General features: G+C 47.1%; 1 protein-coding gene across 2 annotated transcripts in view; it reads right to left on the bottom strand.

The window, feature by feature from the left end:
• Positions 1-18,532, bottom strand: part of TNR (tenascin R) — a 77,408-nt gene that overhangs the window by 28,881 nt on the left and 29,995 nt on the right. Inside the window, exons 1-2 of one of the 2 annotated variants that reach the window (XM_054285670.1) lie at positions 9,843-9,917; positions 1,343-1,898 (exon numbers count right to left, since the gene is read on the bottom strand). In XM_054285670.1, the coding sequence (XP_054141645.1) occupies positions 1,343-1,838 (496 nt within the window). In that variant the 5' untranslated portion in view covers positions 1,839-1,898; positions 9,843-9,917. Of the gene's footprint in view, positions 1-1,342; positions 1,899-9,842; positions 9,918-18,532 lie in introns of those variants that run through there. The other variant, XM_054285671.1, reaches the window with a different exon arrangement.

Genomic DNA, 18,532 nt, shown 5'->3' with positions numbered 1-18,532 from the left:
TAAAACAGGTTTTTCCCATGGCATTTCCTGCGTGATTTTAACCCTCACTTTGCACAGACTGGTGTTTCCTGTTTAATGCAGCTGATGGATGTGGGCTGAAGCCATGGCTGGGAACACATTGACTTCCACTGGCCAATGATAGACGCCAGCCCAAGCCACCCTGCTGCGTGTCCATCCTTGTTTCTCCCTCCCTGACCAGTTCCACTTTTGGTGGAACTCTTGACCTGAGGATTGATTGCACCCATTTCATTTTAATGTGTCCTACACACAGAAAAATGTGTCCTTCCACTGGAAAAATCACACTAATAGCTGCAAAACTTTAAAATAAAAAAATGCAGTGGGTACCTTGGGGGCAAAAGGGTTGGTTTTAATTTCTCTTCCTTTCTGTTGCTGTTCTTGGTGTGAAAAGCATTTTTCCCCTGGAAAGATGCCCTGTGTGGATCTCCTTGCTTAGTGTTTTCTTCCCTGCAAGGAGCCCTGGTGTGCTGCAGCCACGAGCAGGGCTGGGCTGCATTTGGGATGGATGCCCTTTGGGACAGCCCCTCTTCCTCCAGACGAGGAGAACTATCAGTATTCTGGCGCCTGGACCATGGAAATGCAGCTGCCAGCCCAAACCTTCCTGACCCATCTCATTTCAGCTGAGTGCAGCTTTCCTGACCCTGGGGCACAGCTGAAGTGAAATGAGGGGCTGCCTTCAATGGAGTAACCCTAGTGGGACCTCTTGGAGGTCTCCACAAAAGCAATTATTTTTATTCAGATGGAGTACCATGTTGATGGTTTTGTGCCTTTTTTTTTTAAGGTTTTGTTTGCTTATTTCATTTTTTTTTTATATATATTTTAATACTTTTTTTTTTGGTTAACTCAGCTTTTTCAGACGTGTTCATTCCCCCTGCAGAGAAGATGAAAGGGCTCATTGCCAGCTCCCATGGGGCTGCCTTCAGCCCAGGGACAGCTCAGGACAGCAGCAGCCACATCTCTGCCCCCTGTCCCACAAGCAGTGGCAGATGTCTAAGAGTGTTGGGAGGAGTGCAGAGTTGGGAGATCCCCCTGCTCACCCCTAACCAGCTGTAATTTCATCCCCAAAGGGGTTCAGCTCTCTCTCCTTTATGGAGTTTTCACAGTGAGTGTGGACAGGCACTCAAGTGACCAAAGCCCTCCCAGGCCTTTCCTGCCTTAGAGGACTTCAGCTAAGTTTTTTCACTAAATCCACAGCCCCATAATGGGTAAACACTGGTTTTCCTCTGCCACACTCTGAGTGGCACCATCAGGTTTTGCATTATTCCTCCTGCCTCTCTCTCAAGCCCTCAGCCCCCAGCAAGAGCTAACAGGATGGCGTTACTACCTGTGGCTGCATTTTCTTGGCAGCAATTGGAGGTGCATTGGTCCCGGAGGATGGAGACCTCCCTCTCCAGCATCTCAATCCTGCTCAGCAGCTCCTGCAGGGATGGGAGGGAGGTGGAGCACTTGCAGGCCTGCTTGGGCATGTTTATCCTGTGGGTGAAGGTGACCTGGCTCTCGCTGTCGGAGGTCTGCTCCGTGTACTCTGCCAGCCGGTCGTCTTCTGAACTCACCTCCTCGCCCGAAGACTTGAACATGGAGGAGCAGCAGCTGTCCAGGGGGATGTTGATGTTGTAGATGTGGTGGAAGACCATGGGCTGCTCTTTGGTGGGTGGGCTGCAGTTGGTGAGGCCAGCTGCCTCATCCACCGCTGTCCTCTGGGCCGGCTCTGTCGTCACCTCCAGGCGGCACTCAAACGGCTTGAGGACAGCGCCCAGCAGGAGCAAGTTGAAGCTGATGACCACACTCCTCAGGATCGGGTTTTCACCATCAGTCCCCATTTTCCCGGGAGAGGGAAGAGCCTTCCAAGCTAGTCTTGGTCAGCCAAGAGCGGGGAGGACCTGGGAACACAGAAGCAAAAGAGCATGGTTGGTGTTAGCCTTGAAACTTCAGCACAGAGAGGCAGATCCTTCTTGTTATCTAGACATGTGGGGCCAACTTCACCCACATGCAGTCCTGCTGGCTTTGGTGTGTAGGGACATAGTTTGGGGTAATTGGGAGTGGGGCTGGCCCAGCCTCATCCCCAATTGGTTGCAGCTGTGAGCAGCAGGTGAGCAGCACTGACAGCAGTGAGCCATGGAGTGCCCAGGGGCACTGAGCAACCACCAAAGGGCACAGAGGGCACACAGGTGCAGTGCATCAACAGGAGGGGATAAAAGGTTGAACTAAAGAACCAGAAGGACAGATGCTTGAAGCCTTCTGAGGTGGTATGGTGGTGTTCTGTATGGGTTGAAGCTTTCTGAAATGGTATCATGTTACTCTGTGTATCGTGGCCATCCCAACCGTGATATTGGTGGAACCTGAATTAACTCTGAATGGAGCCCATGGCTGGTGGGAACACCTTGTCATGGCCCTTGAGCAGTGACAAAGACACATTCTTGCTGTTGTTGTTGTTTTTATTTAGGAAACAATTAATCTGGTGCTATCAAAGCACCAAATACTCATCTCTGGGCCACTTAGCACATCTTACTTTGCCACCCTCTGCCAATGCCATAACCTCAAGCAATTGCTACCTCTTGCTTCTAATGCTCCTCTGGAGCTCCTCTCCAGCTCCCTGGGGAGTATCCCTGCTTCCCCCATTACCCTGAATGAATGAAAATATGTTTGCTTGTTTCTCTCCAACAACACCTGGAACTCCTTTGGTAAGCTCTCTTTTTTTTTCCTTGTTTTAGGAAAAGCAAGAAGAATGGAAGTAACTCTGCAATGGGATGGTGCTGACTGTGCTGACAGGCTCTGCAAGTTGCAATTTGGGGCTGCATTCTCAGACCCTGACTCCCTCGAGTCCTCCTCTGCCTTCTGGGCTCCTGGGTGGCCTTGGCTGACCCACAGGGAGATTCCTTGTCTCTGCACAATGGAAGGGACAGGGACTAATGAACACTGACTGCCTCTGATTGACTCATTGGTGCTCAAATCTCAGCACCCCCTCCTTGGCCTCTCCCTTGGCTTTTTGTGTGTGCTCAGAGTGGAAGTAATTGTGGCCATGGGCCAGCTGCTCCGAGCCAGGCCTGTGCTGCAAAGGAAAACTCCTTGCAGGATTACAGGAGCAGCTTAGGCACAGGGAAAGGAAATGCTTCCTCTCCCCCTCTGTGCATCCAGCTTGCCTCAAGAGAGACCTCAGAGCCTGTTTGTGAGCACAGCTGGATGGGGGAGAGGGGCTCTGTGTGGGTGCAGGAGTGAGGGAGTGGGAGATGGATGGTGGGTAAGGGAGGGTGAGCAGACACACACAGCACTAATCACAGTGAGCAGGGTGGTTGGGCAGTTAACAACTCCATAACCCACATACTGAACCCATTCATCTGCTGCTAGGAACTGCCAGCCTTATTGATCTGAATCTCTTTATCAGTACATTCATTACAGCTGCCCAGCTCTCCTTCTGAGTGGCGAGTCATGGCCTCATTCCCTCCTGCCCCTTGGGCAGGGCATGATGCTGTGGGGATGTTGGCATCCCTGGGGAGTGATGCCAGGGAGATTTCTTGTAATCACTGGCTCTTAGTTGTGAAATGGTGAAAAGTCATCATGGTTCAGGCTCAAACCAAGCTGAATCCACAGGACAGGTGGATGCTTCTTGGTGTCCTCCAACCCAGAGCAGGCCAGACATCCCTGTTAATCCTCAACCTCTTCCCAGAGGCTTGGGCTGGCAGCTCTGAAGCCCTGCCAAGTTTGTGAATGCATTCCTGAGCTCTGTCATCTCCATCCCCTCTCTGGTCCCGCTCTGTCTCCTGTTCTTGGTTTCACCAGTTTTTGCTTTTCCCTAAAGGAGCCATCACAGTAAGCTCAGCCAGGGTGGGCTGGGAGGGCTCTGGGGCTGCAGGAGCAGTCTGGAAGCTTGACTCATGTCTGCCTGGGGAGAGAAATATTCAACATTCCTCCTCTGGGTTCCTCATTTTCCTGTGCTCCTGATGCTTCCCAGTCCAGCTCACACTGCACTGACAGAACCATCAAAAAACATTCGTGGGGGGAACAGAGCCAGGACTGTGTGTTTTTCATCCCTCCTTCACAAAGAAAATAAACCAATTTCTGTGCCATTTAATGTATAAAATTTGCATTAGACCAAATTCACCTAGGTTGCTTTTAGTCTTTTTTTTTTTTTTAATGATGGCTTTGTTGTCCCTAAGTTCAGACAAAACTCCCAGCTGGTGGCCTTCTGGATGGCTGTGATCCTTTCATCCCTAGAGGTGGCCATGGAAAAGCTCCCATGCAGGGCAGTGAAGGCAGCTTTGGGCCTGTCCCTTTGCTTGTGTCTGCTGTCAATGTCCTTCTCCTTCACTTTCTGCTCGACTGGCACAATGCCTCTCCATCCCAGAGTGGCCTCTGTGTGACCAGGATAGGAAAGCACAACCCTTTGGGGCTGCTTCTATATTTTACCAGAACTGGTTACCTTTAGTTTGTTTTGCCTTTTTTTTCCCCCCTAAAATCCCCCTGAAACATGAGTGTTTGAATTAAAGTTCAAATTAAAGAGTTATTACAGTTAATTATGAAGTTTGGCAGGCGTTGAGCTTTTGGCTCCAAAGAATTTCAACTTTGGGGAGCTGTGAAAGAATCAATCTGCTGCAATTTCTCTGTGGTGCTCAATAAAAAATACAGACAATAGAAAACTGAGAAAAATATTTGAGGGTTTTGCCAAACATGAACCACAGCAAAGCTCTCTCTTTCCCTCCCCATCAGCCTCTCTCCATCCAGGATTTGTGCCTTATGGGCCAGCAAAGGAAGAAACATAAAAACCCTATTAAATCCACAGCACATCCACCCTAATTATATCTTTTCAGTTATTTTTACATTTTGCTGATGGGCTGTATATGTGTGAGCAGCTTTATGAGGATAAATGCAGAAGGAAACCTGTGTGTGGGGATGCTTGGAGCAGCTGTGCTGAGAAAGTCCTTAATGGTGGGGAATGTCATTGGGGGGTGGGGGAACAGCATCCCCCAAAATGCAGCATCTGCAGCCCTTTTTTTATAACTTAGCAATGTGAATGTAGCAAATGCAAACTGGGCTCTTGCAGGGTGGGTGCAGAGACATCAGATCTGCACAATGAGTGTGATGCCAGCAGTTTTATCTGTGGCATTTTGTGGGGACAGTTTAACATTTGGATGGTCCAACAGTATTTCTATTTTCGTGGCAGTTTTGATGAATTGCTTTGGTTAAAAAAAAAAAAGTCAAATGTTGCCTGGGAGGATGTGTGAGAAAGGAAAATATTTGTTTCTTCAGCCATATATTGTGTATTAAAATGTTTTTGAAGTCACTAAAGATGTGGAAATGAATGTTGGCTTTTTTTTTTTTTTTGAGTGAGAAACCTTTTAATCCACCCAGAGCATACAGAGATGGATATGTATGTATATATTTATTTATTGCATTTATTGCAGTCCCTTTTTCTGAACACCAGGTAAACCCAAGCCCTGCTGTTTGGTGCAGATGACCAACTGGAAAATCAGATTTATTTGGACTTCAGGCCTGTGCTCATCCTCAATGCTGACCAACAAACCATCAAGAAACAGAGTTTGCTGCTTGTTTCCTTGGCATGGCAGAGGCAAGCAGGTGTTTGCTGACAGCCAGCGGTCCCTGAACTGTGTGATCAGAGCTGGGATGTGTTCCCTGCTGCAGCACAACTGGCAGGAGCCAGAGCTCTGTGATGGGTTTGCTCCCACTGCTGTTAATGGTGGGAGAGACCCCAGGGTATGGGGATGTGGGAATCCTCCGAGTGTGTTATTTGGACTTTTTGTCACTGTGATATTTTACGAAAATCATTTTTCTAGGATTTTTCTCCTGAGAAGCCTCAGAAAAGAAATGAAAACAATAACTATCTGATGGGTGTGGGATGTGGTCTGGAGATGGTTTACCAAGAGATGCATCTTTGATTGATCTCATGTGGATTGTTTTTACTTGATGACCAATCACCACCAGCTGTGTCAGACTCTCTGGTCAGTCATGAGTTTTTTATTATCATTCTTTTCTAGCCTTCTGATGTCTCCTTTTGCTTTCTTTAGTATAGTTTTATTATATAATTTTCTTTTAATATAATAGATACCATAAAATAATAAATCAGCCTTCTGAATCATGGAGTCAGATCCTCGTCTCTTTCCTCATCCTGGGGCCCCTCAAACACCACCACAGACTTTTGCGTTGAAAAGTGTCCTGCAGGTTTTCCATAAGCCCAAAACTGCTGATGGATGGTTTTCCATAAGCCAAAACCTGCTGATGGATGGTTTTCCATAAGCCAAAATGTGCTGGTGGATGGTTTTCAGGGCTGCCAAAGCCAAGTGCTTGGTGCAGATGGTGCCTGTTCCATGCTCTGGCACGGTGCAGCCCATGCATCTTTCCTCTGGGGTTCACTGGGAAGGGAATTCAGCTCCATGGTGTCTCTGGTTGGCTTCCCAGCCTTAGACTTATCATTCCAAGGCAGTCACACAGCTGGAAAACTGACATGGATTGCATTGCAAACTCAGAATCCCAGCTCTGGAGTTTTTTGGGATCTCCAAAGTGAGGCTGCAGGACTCTGGTTTAGGGCCACTCATCATTCCCATCCATCAGCATCATTATTGCCTTGGCATTGAAATCTCTCCTGGGTGCCGTGGCAGGTGAGTGTCACCCTGTTTTTTTAACTTCTTCTAAACCTTCTGATCTTTACATTCTTGTAACGAATTTTCTAAAAAAACTTTATGTAAATAACTTCCTGTTTTACATTATTTTATGGAGGAGGAGAAATTTTATAGACTTTGTCCGGTGTCATTGGAGAGGTGGCACTGTCACCCTCCAATCCACTGTCACTTTTGGAAATCTATAAATGTTGGAGTCAGAATTAAACTTTCCCTCTTTTTCACCTTGAAGAGACCAGTGTCAGTGTAGTTTTATTTTGTATCCTAAAGCAACAGGTGAGGGTGTGTGCATGGCAAGGCACTGGCACCCAGGGAAGGGGTGAATCACCATTCCTGGAGGGATTTTAAAAATCTTGTATATAGGGCACCTGGAGACATAGTTTAGTGGTGGGCTTGGCAGTGCCAAATGCATCGTTGGACCCTGATCTTAGAGGTCTTTTCCAACCCAAATGATTCTAGGATTCTCAGACCCTGTGGTGTGTGCCTTGCTTTTGCATTGCTTTGTGATTCAGCAAGAAAATCTTGTGATTTTCCTGTCTCACTGGATTATTTCCACTATTTCTCCACTGATGGAGAAATAGTGGAAATATTTCCCCTCAGCAGCTGAAACTGCTGCAAATTTAGTGTCATTAGACTGGTCTGTCAGTAGGAGCCTCCTGAGCAGGTGTAGAGATGCAGCATGTCCTGCAGACCAATTCCCTGCTGCAGCCTTGTGAGGGGAAGCAGCCCTGGTGCCCAGTTATGACTGATCTACTGATGGGTAATTTGTCTATTTAAAAAGGTTTTCATTGTGTTAATTCCAGAAAAAGTGAAGGTCCTTGCTGTGTGAAAGCAAATGAAGCCTTCTCCCTTATCAACTCCTTCTGCACCCCCTGCTTAACTGCAACCCTTATCACCCCTCTAAACAATGCCTGCTGCAGGATTTTGGGGAAATTAAAGGAGGTGGAAAGCTTAGAGAAGCAAACCATCCACTGTAGCAGTGGTTGCCTGATTGCCAGATCCTGTGGATTTATGGGGCCAAAGCTGAGGACCAGCAAGGAAACCTGAACCACACCAGAAAACCACAACTGTTTCCATTTCCATCCCATGCTGTCACCATCAGCCCTCAGAGGGGAAATGACCAGTGGCATATTTAAGGATGAAATACTTTGAGCAGTTTTCCCTAGCTATATGCAGATGAAGAAATCTATGGATCTCCCAAATGACTGCAAATTCTGCCAGTTAAAAATTCACACACCTCTGTCATTGCCACCTACATTATGTTTTGCTTTCATTACATATTCTTCTATTCAATTGCCATGGAATATATCAATAGCCTCTGTAAACTCCCACAGGAAAGCAAACATCAGCTTAGTGCAGAGATTTTGGGAGGAATCTCCTTTTATTTTCACATTTAGTCTGCATCCAGCACACCTGGCTTCACATCACCTCAACAGCTGCCTCCTGTGAAGCCTGGGAATCACCAGGTTAAGTTTGATTTTAGTGAGGGTGCCAGCTTTAATCTGAGCCTATCCCAGCATTTTAAAGAGCAAATTTTGGTGCTGTCTTTATTTATGTATATAAATATAAAATATTTATATTTACAGGTACGTTATCAATTCCCCAGTCAAACCGTGTTTAAACACATGCCACAAAGAAATTCTTGCTCAGTGCAAAATTACCTTTTGTGACTGGCTTGCCAAGGTGGGCACCTAATTTTATACAGAAGACCAAGGTGTGTGCCCAATTTCACAGTGAGATCTGTTAGCATTGAGCTTGCTCTGGCCACTGCCTGTCTCTCTTCACCAGCCCCAGTGCCCTGTGGGCGATGCTGGGATGCAGCACAGGCTGGGAACAATGCTGTGGCACAGGATGGCTCATGGGTAAAGGCTTCCCTCTCTTCTCCAACACAAATATGAAGACCTAGAAGCACCCACAGTGCCCAGTGTCCTGCAGGAAGGTGACCCATTCCCCTCTGGATCCAGGTGAACCAGCCTGGTCTAGTGGTGCCTGAAATCCCAGCTCCTGATGGGAGTTGCAGCCTGCCAACACTGAGCTCTTCCATGTTGGGAAGGATGAAAGTTTGACAAGAAAGTCTCACAGATATGCATGCTTGGCAGAAGGATTTTTGAATGTAGAGTCTGAATAAGGAATAGAAATGAAAGCAAGTTTTGATATAGAAGAAAAGAATTGCTGAGCCAGTCTTACTGGCCAACCAAGGAGGCAAAGGGTGTGTTAGTTAGGGTTTTTATGACTTAGAGCAAAGGATAAACCCACCCCAAACAAGATGTTTTTACCAAGCAGAAAGATAGCACAGGCAAAGAAGTCAGCAAAGTTGCAAGTAGAAAAAAGGTCTCAGAATTTTCCACTGCAAGAAAACTGAAAACCAGCTTCTAGCTTAAAGTGTAATGTACTAACTTTTAGTGACTGGAGAACAGTAACATGAATATGGTAATTATAATAGTTATGATAGGCTATAGATAAAAGTTAAGGTATAGATTAGTTCTTCTGTATTAAGATGCTCAGCAAAGAAAAATATATAATGCATTGTAACCAAAAGAAAAGTCTATAATGCATTGTAACCTAAACCAAGGGTGTCCAGGCCTGCCTGCAGCTTGGGCTGACAGCTGTAGGCACAGGCTCTGTCACCCACCACCCTGGACTGCTGTAACACTTGGATAGAATAAACTGCATTTTGGAGAGCCCCTGGAGTCCCACATCCCTCATTCAAGCTCTTACACTTCCACACCAACTTGTGAGGCTGGGCATGTGCTTTGAGTTGTGACAGGTGAGTGTTTGGGTACCCTGGCACTAAGCCTGGCCCCTTGAGCACTAGGATTTGATGTCTGTTGGGGATGGCCTCAGCTGCCCTGCTGCCAGGACAGCCCTGTCCTTTGGGATTCCTGCCTGGGCAAAGTCCTCACACCCTGCACTTCACACCATGCATTTATTCACAGGGAGCTGTGAAATGAACCTCCCTGAAATGAACCTCCCAGGCCTGTATGTTGCAGAAGGGTTTATTTCATCCTTCCATGGTGTCTCTGGGAGTTTAAGGAGTTTCGCCAGGGAGAGCTGGGGACAGGGCTGGGATAGCTCCTGCTGCTGTTCTCACCAGCACCTCCATTTGCACATAGAGGTGCTTCTGGGTCATCACTCCTGCCCTGTGCCTGGGGAGAGTTTAACTTTGTGAAGCATGATTTTGGGATGGGGACAGACCTTTCAAGATGCTAGCCTTCAGTGCTAAAGCTCTGCACTGTGTTCCCAAGCCCTGTGATGGCCATTGTCCCTGCCCCAGCAGCTCCTGCAGTTCCACTGGAGATGCTGAGAAGCTGTAAATGAGAAATTAGCTGCAATTATGGAACATCACAGGGCATAAATACCCTCTAAATCCTCTTTAATTACATGGTAGCACTTAATTACATGGCAACAAGAATGTAAGCACAAAAATAAATATAATTTCAGTTTTATCTTTAGCAGAGGCACTGGTAATTAATTTTGGTGGTGTGGACTCCACTAACACAGTACTGCAAAGGTGCTGCTGCCCAGGACAGACAAACCTCACTTCTTCTCCTTCTCCCATTCCCCACTCAGTGTCATCCCTCTGTCTGTCTGTCTGCATGTTGAATCAGAGGCAGAGACTTGCAGATGTCAGGATAAGGCAGGACCTGTCAGTGAAGTGTTCACTCATCCTCCTTGTCTCAGGTTGAAAGGTAAAGCAGGGTGTGTGTTCTATCCCCATCTGTCAGAGGTGGGGCAGTTATCTTCTGTTCATTGGGCAGGTTTCTTTATCTCTGCCACAGCCAATCCTCCCTCCAGGAGATCTCTTCTGTTCATGGGCCATTAATTATTAATGATCTTCTGTCCATGGGCCACTGAGTGTCCCTGCATGGCTGATCCAATCCCATCCTCCCAAGGGGAGATGTTCCGCCCACAGGAGGAGCCAAGCATTCCTGCCTGGATCCAATCTGACCTTTGGGACACCCCAGCACCCTTTGCCCCCTGCATTCCCAGAGGAGCAGCTTTCTGCTGCCCTGCATTGCCAGAGGGAGCCCAGGCCCATCTCCAGCAGCCCTGGAGCTGCAGAGGAAAACTCCCCCCGTGTGCAGGATCCCTGCTGCAGCAGAGCCACAGCTGGCACTGCAGGAGGGCTGAGCCACCATGGGATGGGGCTGGGACACCTCCCTGACACACAGGGGGCCAGGGCATGGTCTGACTCTGGCAGTGTTGGTTTGTACTATTCATTTGTATTTTAATTGTCCTAGTACAGAACTCTCATTCCTATTCCCACATCTTTGCCTAAGAGCCCTTTAACTTCAAAATTATAATAATTTGAAGGGAGGGGGTTTACATTTTCCATTTCAAGGGATGCTCCTGCCTTCCTTAGCAGATACCTGGCTTTTCCAACCAAGGCACTCCTGCATGGAGAGAACAGGCAGGAGAGCCTCCATGGTGACACTGTTGAGTCAGGGATGGAAAGAGGACTCCAGTGTTCAGGTGGATCAGGAGGCAAAAGGGTTTAATGAAAGTAGCTGGGTCTTTTTACAATGTGACCCACTAAGGTGATACTTGATTGGTCTCAAAGTAGAAACATCTCATATTATTGGTGACTAGGAACAGCACACTCTGGAGAACTGTATCTATAAACAATGCTTACAGAAAGCGAGATAGTAATGGTTTGAATTCTTTTGTCTAAGTTTCCCACAGATTCTACACAGCTTCCCATGATTTTCCTGGGAGAACCATGTCTCTCTCTGCTCAGAAGATATGTAATTACCACACCATGGCTCATTCATCCCACCTCAGTTATGCTGTGAGCTCCCATCCCATGACCAGCCATGGGGATTTGGATCACTCTCAGCCTTTTGGGCTTTTTCCCCCCTTTGCTCCCAGCATTCTGCTCAGCAGTGAGTGCTCATCTGGCTGCTACTTGGCTGTCACCTTGCATTAGAGTCTGCAAATCACCCCAGAGCTCCTCGGGGCTGAGCTGAAGACCTGGCTTGGGATGATTCTTTGCCAAAATGCTGCCACCCATTACCCCCAGCACAGACTGAGCACATGCCTTGATGAAGATAAAGGGGAGTGCAATGAAGCACAAAGTCACCTTGAAGAGCTTGGATGCACCTTAACCTCTGTCACCCCATACAAAAACCCACTTAATTTAAATGGAGAACAGTGCTGTTCAGCACTGGACCAGCAGAGGAAAATCCCTGCTAGTTCCCTGGTTTTTTAAACCATAATTAGTGCATTGCAGCATATTCCCCTGGGAGCTCTGAGCAGGAGCACACAGGAACTCAGTTTGCTTTCAGTAAAAGCAAACCCACCTGCTGAAGTCAAATGAGCACAGGTTTTTTACTTGCTCTTTGGTTTGCCACATTAGTTATACCCTCACCCAAAGTCAGGGGGATGGAAAAGGAATGCTCATCTGGTGCATTTTTGATTAATTTCCCCTTCACATGTAATTTTACACCACAGAGATGAAGCAGAGCTGATGTGATCACAGTTGAGTATGCTGTGACTTTCCCCCAACCTGCTTTATAAGCCCCATACTGGAAAAAATTCAGATTTTCCTTTCTTTTTAATATATTACTCACACTAAACAGCACGTTACAGTCGATTTACATGCACATGCAACCTGGCAGGCAGCAGCAGGGATTGTGCTGTTTGAACCTTCCAATAATTGACATTTTCTACTTGCCTTCCCATTGTAATTTCCCTGGAATGTAGAGAGCAGCAGCAGATACTTGTGGAACAGATTTGAGGTTGGAGCAAAGCTGCCACGGTGGAGCTGGCTGAAGCTGGGTGATTTTCCTTGGGCAAGGCTTGTTCCAGGCCCTTTGAGGACCTACAGCATCTCCTCAGGAGGGGAACAACCTTTGGTCAGTGACCACAAGGAGCCTGCAAAGATTTTCTATCGCATCCCATTGAAAGGACAGAGACAACATGAGCAAGCTGGAGCAGAGACATGAATCATCTTCCTGCTGCAGAGGCTTCATTTGATAAATAATGTATATGGAGTTTACAGTGGTAACTGCTTTCTTCCCACCCAGGCAGCTGGGCTGGGTTTGGCTCTATTCCTCCTCCCAGGCAGCGTGACAGACTCTGTTTTGTTAGACAGGTTAATCTGGGGCTTTTCTCACCACTGGCCAGCCACATGTGGGTATGGAGAGGAGCTGGCATCCCCAGATGGGGCAGGAGGAAAGAAATTTGCTGGGGGTGCACAGTGGGGAGATCTCCTGAGATTAATGGATGAATGGCTGAGAGGAGATGTTTGGCCCTGTGTCAGAACCCAGGACATCCCTCCGGCTGCCCAGGATGGCTTGAGCCCCTACCAGGGGGCTCAGAGACCTTGGCACAGGGCCCAAGATCCCTGTGCCTTTGATTTAGCCCTTGGAAAAAACAATTACCAACCTTATATGAGGAATTACAAGTCAAGAAAGTTTAAGTAGAATAACAGTTAGTTTGTCACAGGGTGAAAAGTAGAATTTTGACGTTTTTAGAATGGGCGCTCGGGGTCCCAAATGGAGGAATCTGGGCGTGTCTTGCCCTTTCTCCTTCTTGCCCTCCATCTTCTGGATGATGTTGGCATTTTTAGATTTGTTTAGAGTAGAATCTCACTGTATAACATAGGTGATACATATTGGAAAATTATTGTAAATAGTGTATATGGAGTTTTTAGTGTAAAAGATAACACTGCCCCAAGGATGGGCAGTGTGCCTCAACCCAACCTGCCAGACAGACCTCAGTCAGTTGGAGAAAGAATTTTCTAAATAAGAAACAATAAACAACCTTGAGAACCAGAACAGGAGAATCCTGACTCCTTCTTTGACTGCCAGGCTGGGAAAAGAGACTCTCTGACACATCTTGGGGTCAGCTTGACCACAGAGACCCCCAAGAGCCCTGGGCCTGCACAAGGGCACCAGCACCAGGATGCTGCACCCTGCACCCTGCTCCAGCCCCGTGCTGCAGAGCTGGCTTCCCCTCCCAGCACCAAGGCCCTCATCCCACCACTGAAATAATTGTTTTGTCTTCAGACATGCTTTCCAACGAGTACCTGACCACCTCTCACCTCAGGAAAGATGGGGCCTTGGAAGTGACAGCTAAACCACCAATGGTTATCCCTGAGGAGCGCTGGAGCAAGGGTTATCCTTTGAGATCCCACACTGCTGGTACAACAGCATCAAGTGAGGTGTTCCCATCACCTTCCCTGCCCAGTTTTCCTCCCCTTAGAGCATTTCCCCATCACAACGGGCCAATCCAAACTACAGTCCTTGTCCTCCCTCATGTGACATCTCAAGGCATGGAGATGGGAAAATGGGGGCTGAAAGTTGGACTCTTTAGGGAGCAAAAAAAGGGAGGAATTTCCTCTTGCCTCTCTTGTTTTTGGGCTTCTGGTGAATAGCAAGAGGGGATGGAGGAGGAGAGAGGAGGACTGTGAGCACTCCTGAGCCTCAGATGTCCTGGTGACTCCAGGATTTCCTGACCTGCAAGAGCCTGTCTGGCCTGAGGGAGCAAGAGGTGCTCACTGGTGTAGCACAGAGCTGGTCTGGGCTTTTAGGAGGTACAATTAGTCATGCTGTGGGGGTGCAGCTCAAATCCCATATTTCCTTAGATTTTGTCCTCTTGCCAACTGGGATAGCCTCCATGGACATGTCTGGATCTGAGGAGCTGGCTGGGCACCTGCATGGAGCCACTAGAAGAATATAAAAAGGCTTTCATCAAGGAACACCACAGAAAATGCTCTTTAGTCATTTTTATAGCAGGCCTTGAAGGCTTCTACTGGAGTGGTTTGGTTAAAAATAGATTTGTTTCTGTTGGAATTTGGTGGGAAAACCTGGACTACCATATTAATGAAGGTAAGTGAGAAAACCCATCTCTCTTCCCATTTTACATCCCTGTGGAAGAACTGGAAATAGCTTCAGCACTTTTACTGGAGAGATAAAAAAGATCCTTGTGAGGGGGAAATAGCTGTAGTCAGTGTGGGCTTGTACCAGCTGAAGACTGGAGTTAGGTTAGGGTTTTATTGCCCTATAATAGGCAAGTGGCTCATCAAGGAGTGGAAATAAATGCAAAACATAATTTCATGGAGCCAGTGCACAGCATGGGAGCTTGGAAGCCAACCCACTGCTTTGCCATGTATTTTATGTGAGAGCTTGGTTCTGCTCTCTCTATTTCTCCAACTGGCATTGTATTAGTTCACAAGCAAACACCTAAAATCAATTTTAAGGCCGTTTTAATGCTGAAGAGCTCTGTGGAGATCTAGGACTCAGGATGAAGGAGAGCTCTCACATCCTGTGACAGACAGTGATGTAAGTCCCTTCATGAATGGGTCACAATTCACCTTTGGATTGACTCCTTGGTCCCCAGTGTCCCAGAATTCGGGCTCAGCACTTTGCATGTCCAAGACTTTCATAATTTCTAATCCAAAATTAACCAGGGCCAGTTGAAATACACTTTCTTTGCTGTCCTCCTTCACTCCTGATCAAAGCAATAGATAAATGATGACAAATAACACACTGTGGCCATTTGAGTAGGGCTTGCTGAACTGAGACATGAAATCTCTTGGACAGCAATTGCAGCAGAGGAAACAGCCAGAAATATTTATATATCAGTGTTGGAGCACAGCAGTTTAAAACTGAGGAATTACTGGCTGCATCCTAGTCCTACAGAAGTGAGGAGCAAATTCCCTTTGATGCCTGCTGGGAGTGGGACAGCCCTGTCAAATTAGGCAAACTCAACCTGCTAATTGAGTGGATTTGGATTGCTGCTCACACACCTGAAACAGAGCAAAGAGGAGAGGGTCCAAAGGGATTTAATCCAGGAATGGGCCCATGGGAACCTCATGAGGTTCAACAAGGTGAAGAGCAAAGCCTTGAGTCTGGGCTGGGGCAATCCCTGCTATAACACAAACCGAGGAAAGAAGGGATAGAGAGCAACCCTGGGAAGTTCTTGGAAGGAATGGCAGATGAAGGCAGAGTGTGCTCACAGCCCAGAAAGGAACTCTCATCCTTGGTGGGCAGTGTGGGCATTGTGTCAAGGAGGTGATGCTCACCTTCTGCTTGAGGAACCCCATCCCTGGAATGCTGCATCTGGCCCAGGTGTGCACAGCACAGGGAAGAAAACCTGTTGGAGCAGGTGCAGAGGAGGCCATGAAGAAGCTCTGAGGGCTGGAGCTCCTCTGCTATGCAGACAGGCTGGGAGAGATGGGGATGTTTCAGGAGAAAATTAGACTCCAGGGAGACCTTAGAGCACCTTCCAGGGCCTAAAGGGGCTTGAAGAACCTGGAGAGGGACTTTGGACAAGAGCCTGGAGTGACAGGACACAGGGAATGGTTTCAGAACTGCCAAGACCATTTTCCTATGGAACACTGAAATAACAGCCCACAGAGCAGCACCATTGTGGGGGAAGTTTCCTTGGTGCTGCTGTCAGACTCAAATGGTTCATGCCTTACACATTGCTATGAAGGAGTTTTGCCCACTATAGCAAGAGCTGTGTAAAGAAACCACATCCACAGAATCCAGCCCTCCTTGGAGATGCCTGCCTGGAGCCTTGGGCTGTGGGTTAAACTGTCTGGGTAATACAAAAGGAACTCTCTGGTTCCACCATCCCAGCTCTGGGGAGAGGCAGACAAGGTTGGGGGAAGGAATGCATCCACAGGAAAGGCAGACACAGCAGGAAATCACCCCTGGCTGGGTTTGCCTGGGGGGAGCATAGCCCACAGAGGCCAGGTTTGCACAGACCCCCCCAAACCGAGGGGAGGAGGAGGAGGTTTGGGGTGTGGGGTGGAACCAGAGGCACTGAGCACCCATCCTCCCTTACACAGACCAGCCCTTCTGGGAGCCCCCAGCCCCACAAAGGGCCATCCCCACAGCCAGGGGACATTCCCATTCCTGTAGGGGGCAGCTGTCATTTTTTCTGGCAGAAGAAATGTCAGAACCTATCAAAGAGCCCCCAAAGTGCCCCCCAGAGACCCTGCAGCCCAGAATTCACAGGGTGCAAAGTGATGGCACAGACCCAGAGTCAGACTGCATCCCCTGCCAGGAGAGGCACCTGGGCATCCCCACCTGGCCTGAGGAGGGAATATACATTAACCCTTTGCATCCTGTGCTCTCTGAGCACTCTCACCATCAGCCAGCTGGAGGATCATCTGAACACCACGTCCAGACACCAGTGGGATCCATGGAGAGGTGACATTTTCTTTATTCTGTCTCTGCTACTCTCTCTCTGTTCCCCCACCTCTTTCCTATTTTTTTCTTCCTCTCTCTCTCATACTTGCTATCAAGTCAAGTCAAATCTATACTATTGACTTTGGCATATGGTCCCATTTGCACCTTAATTCAGGCAGAGGCATTTCTAAGAACTTTATAAATTGGACCATAACAGCTGCGAATCTGATTTTCCATTCTAGACAGATATTTTAGACCTCAAAGTCCTCTTATTTCACTGGAACCTTCTGTGTAGCACTTCTCTTTCTCAAAGTCCAAAATGCTCCACTAAAATGCAATGAGAAAGGAAAACAGAGCCCTCAGAGATGTGCTTGGTAGGGATGGTGAAAGGGATGACTCCACTGCCCAAATTGTGGAAAACAAATTAATTTTACAGTCTGGTCTGAAATTTGGGTGGGTTCTCTTCCTATCCTGGCTGGCATTGCCATGTCTAATGTGGTATTTAGCTGCTCTCTAGGAGATACAACTGAGCTGTGATGTCTCTGATTCCTTGTCTTCTTTTATAAGTGGAGTACAAAGGAAAAAAAAAGTTCTTAAAATGCAAGCCTTGGCGGGAAGATCAATAGCAGTTTGATATGTTGGTGTTTTGTTTTTTTATTTTTGTATTTTTATATGTTTATATATCTTTTAATATATTATATGTATTTTATAGTATATATATTATATATATTTTATATATATATAAATATGTGTGTATATATGATATACTATATTATACTATTTTGTATTTTATATATATTTTTATATTTATATTTATATATATATGTATATATGAATATATTTTTTATCTATTTTATCTATTTTTATATTTATAAATTTTTTTTTCTAATATTCAGTTTTGTAAGGCTTGGGGAGTGGGTGGAGAAAACTTTATTTTCATGCAGCACATGGACACGACAAATTTTGCTGCCGGGTTCTGGGATTCATCACAAATTTCCTGTGGCCAGGGGCAGGCAGCAAGCCAGGACTCCCTGTGCTCATCTCAGAGCCTTTCTGCCCAAAGAGATGGACACCCTAAGCTGGAGCAGGGCTGTGTTTGGCCTCACGGAGGGTCTTTGACTCATTGGTGCTTGTACAGTGCTGCAGGATGCTCTGACAGAAGGTTTTCTGCTTGTAAGTCATTTTAATAATTTTTCATACATGATTTTGTTTCCCAGCAGAGAACTGAGTCTGCTAGACACAAGCCTGCCTTGGCTGCTCTGGAGAAAATAAAAGAAACACCAAGCATTGCTAAGAGTTATTTTGAAATCCCACCTCCCTGTGCTTCTCCTTTCTCACTCTGCTGCAGGTCTGGCAGGTGAGATGGGCGATTAGAGGGGTGGTGCCAGCCACAGCTAATTAGGATCAGATCCTGTCAGCCTGTGTGCCTGCACTAATTTCTGTGCTCGTTTTGTCAGCTGGGATGGGTCAGGAGCACAGGATTGTGCTGCAGGAGGGGTTGGTGATGCTCTGCACAGGGAAGGTAAGAAGGAGAGGAAGGGGGGTGTTTGTTGGGGTTTGTGCTTCAAGAGGAACATCTCAAGTTTGCTGTGGTGCCCATGGGAAGCTGCCTTTCATACTGGGCAGAAAAAATGCCAGAGGACTCCCTAGGAATGCTTCTGTCTCATTCCAGTGTGTGCATTATTAGCATGCCACCCCTGTGCTGCCTTCCTGGGAGTCACAGAGCAGGAAATGCATCAATCT

The sequence above is a fragment of the Melozone crissalis genome, unplaced genomic scaffold (genome assembly GCF_028551555.1).
Source record: "Melozone crissalis strain CALT ecotype California unplaced genomic scaffold, PUWL_Pcris_2 ptg000045l_1, whole genome shotgun sequence".
Taxonomy (NCBI): Eukaryota; Metazoa; Chordata; class Aves; order Passeriformes; family Passerellidae; genus Melozone; species Melozone crissalis.
Note: the sequence above shows the minus strand (reverse complement) of the source record. Positions and strands in the feature narration are given on the sequence as shown.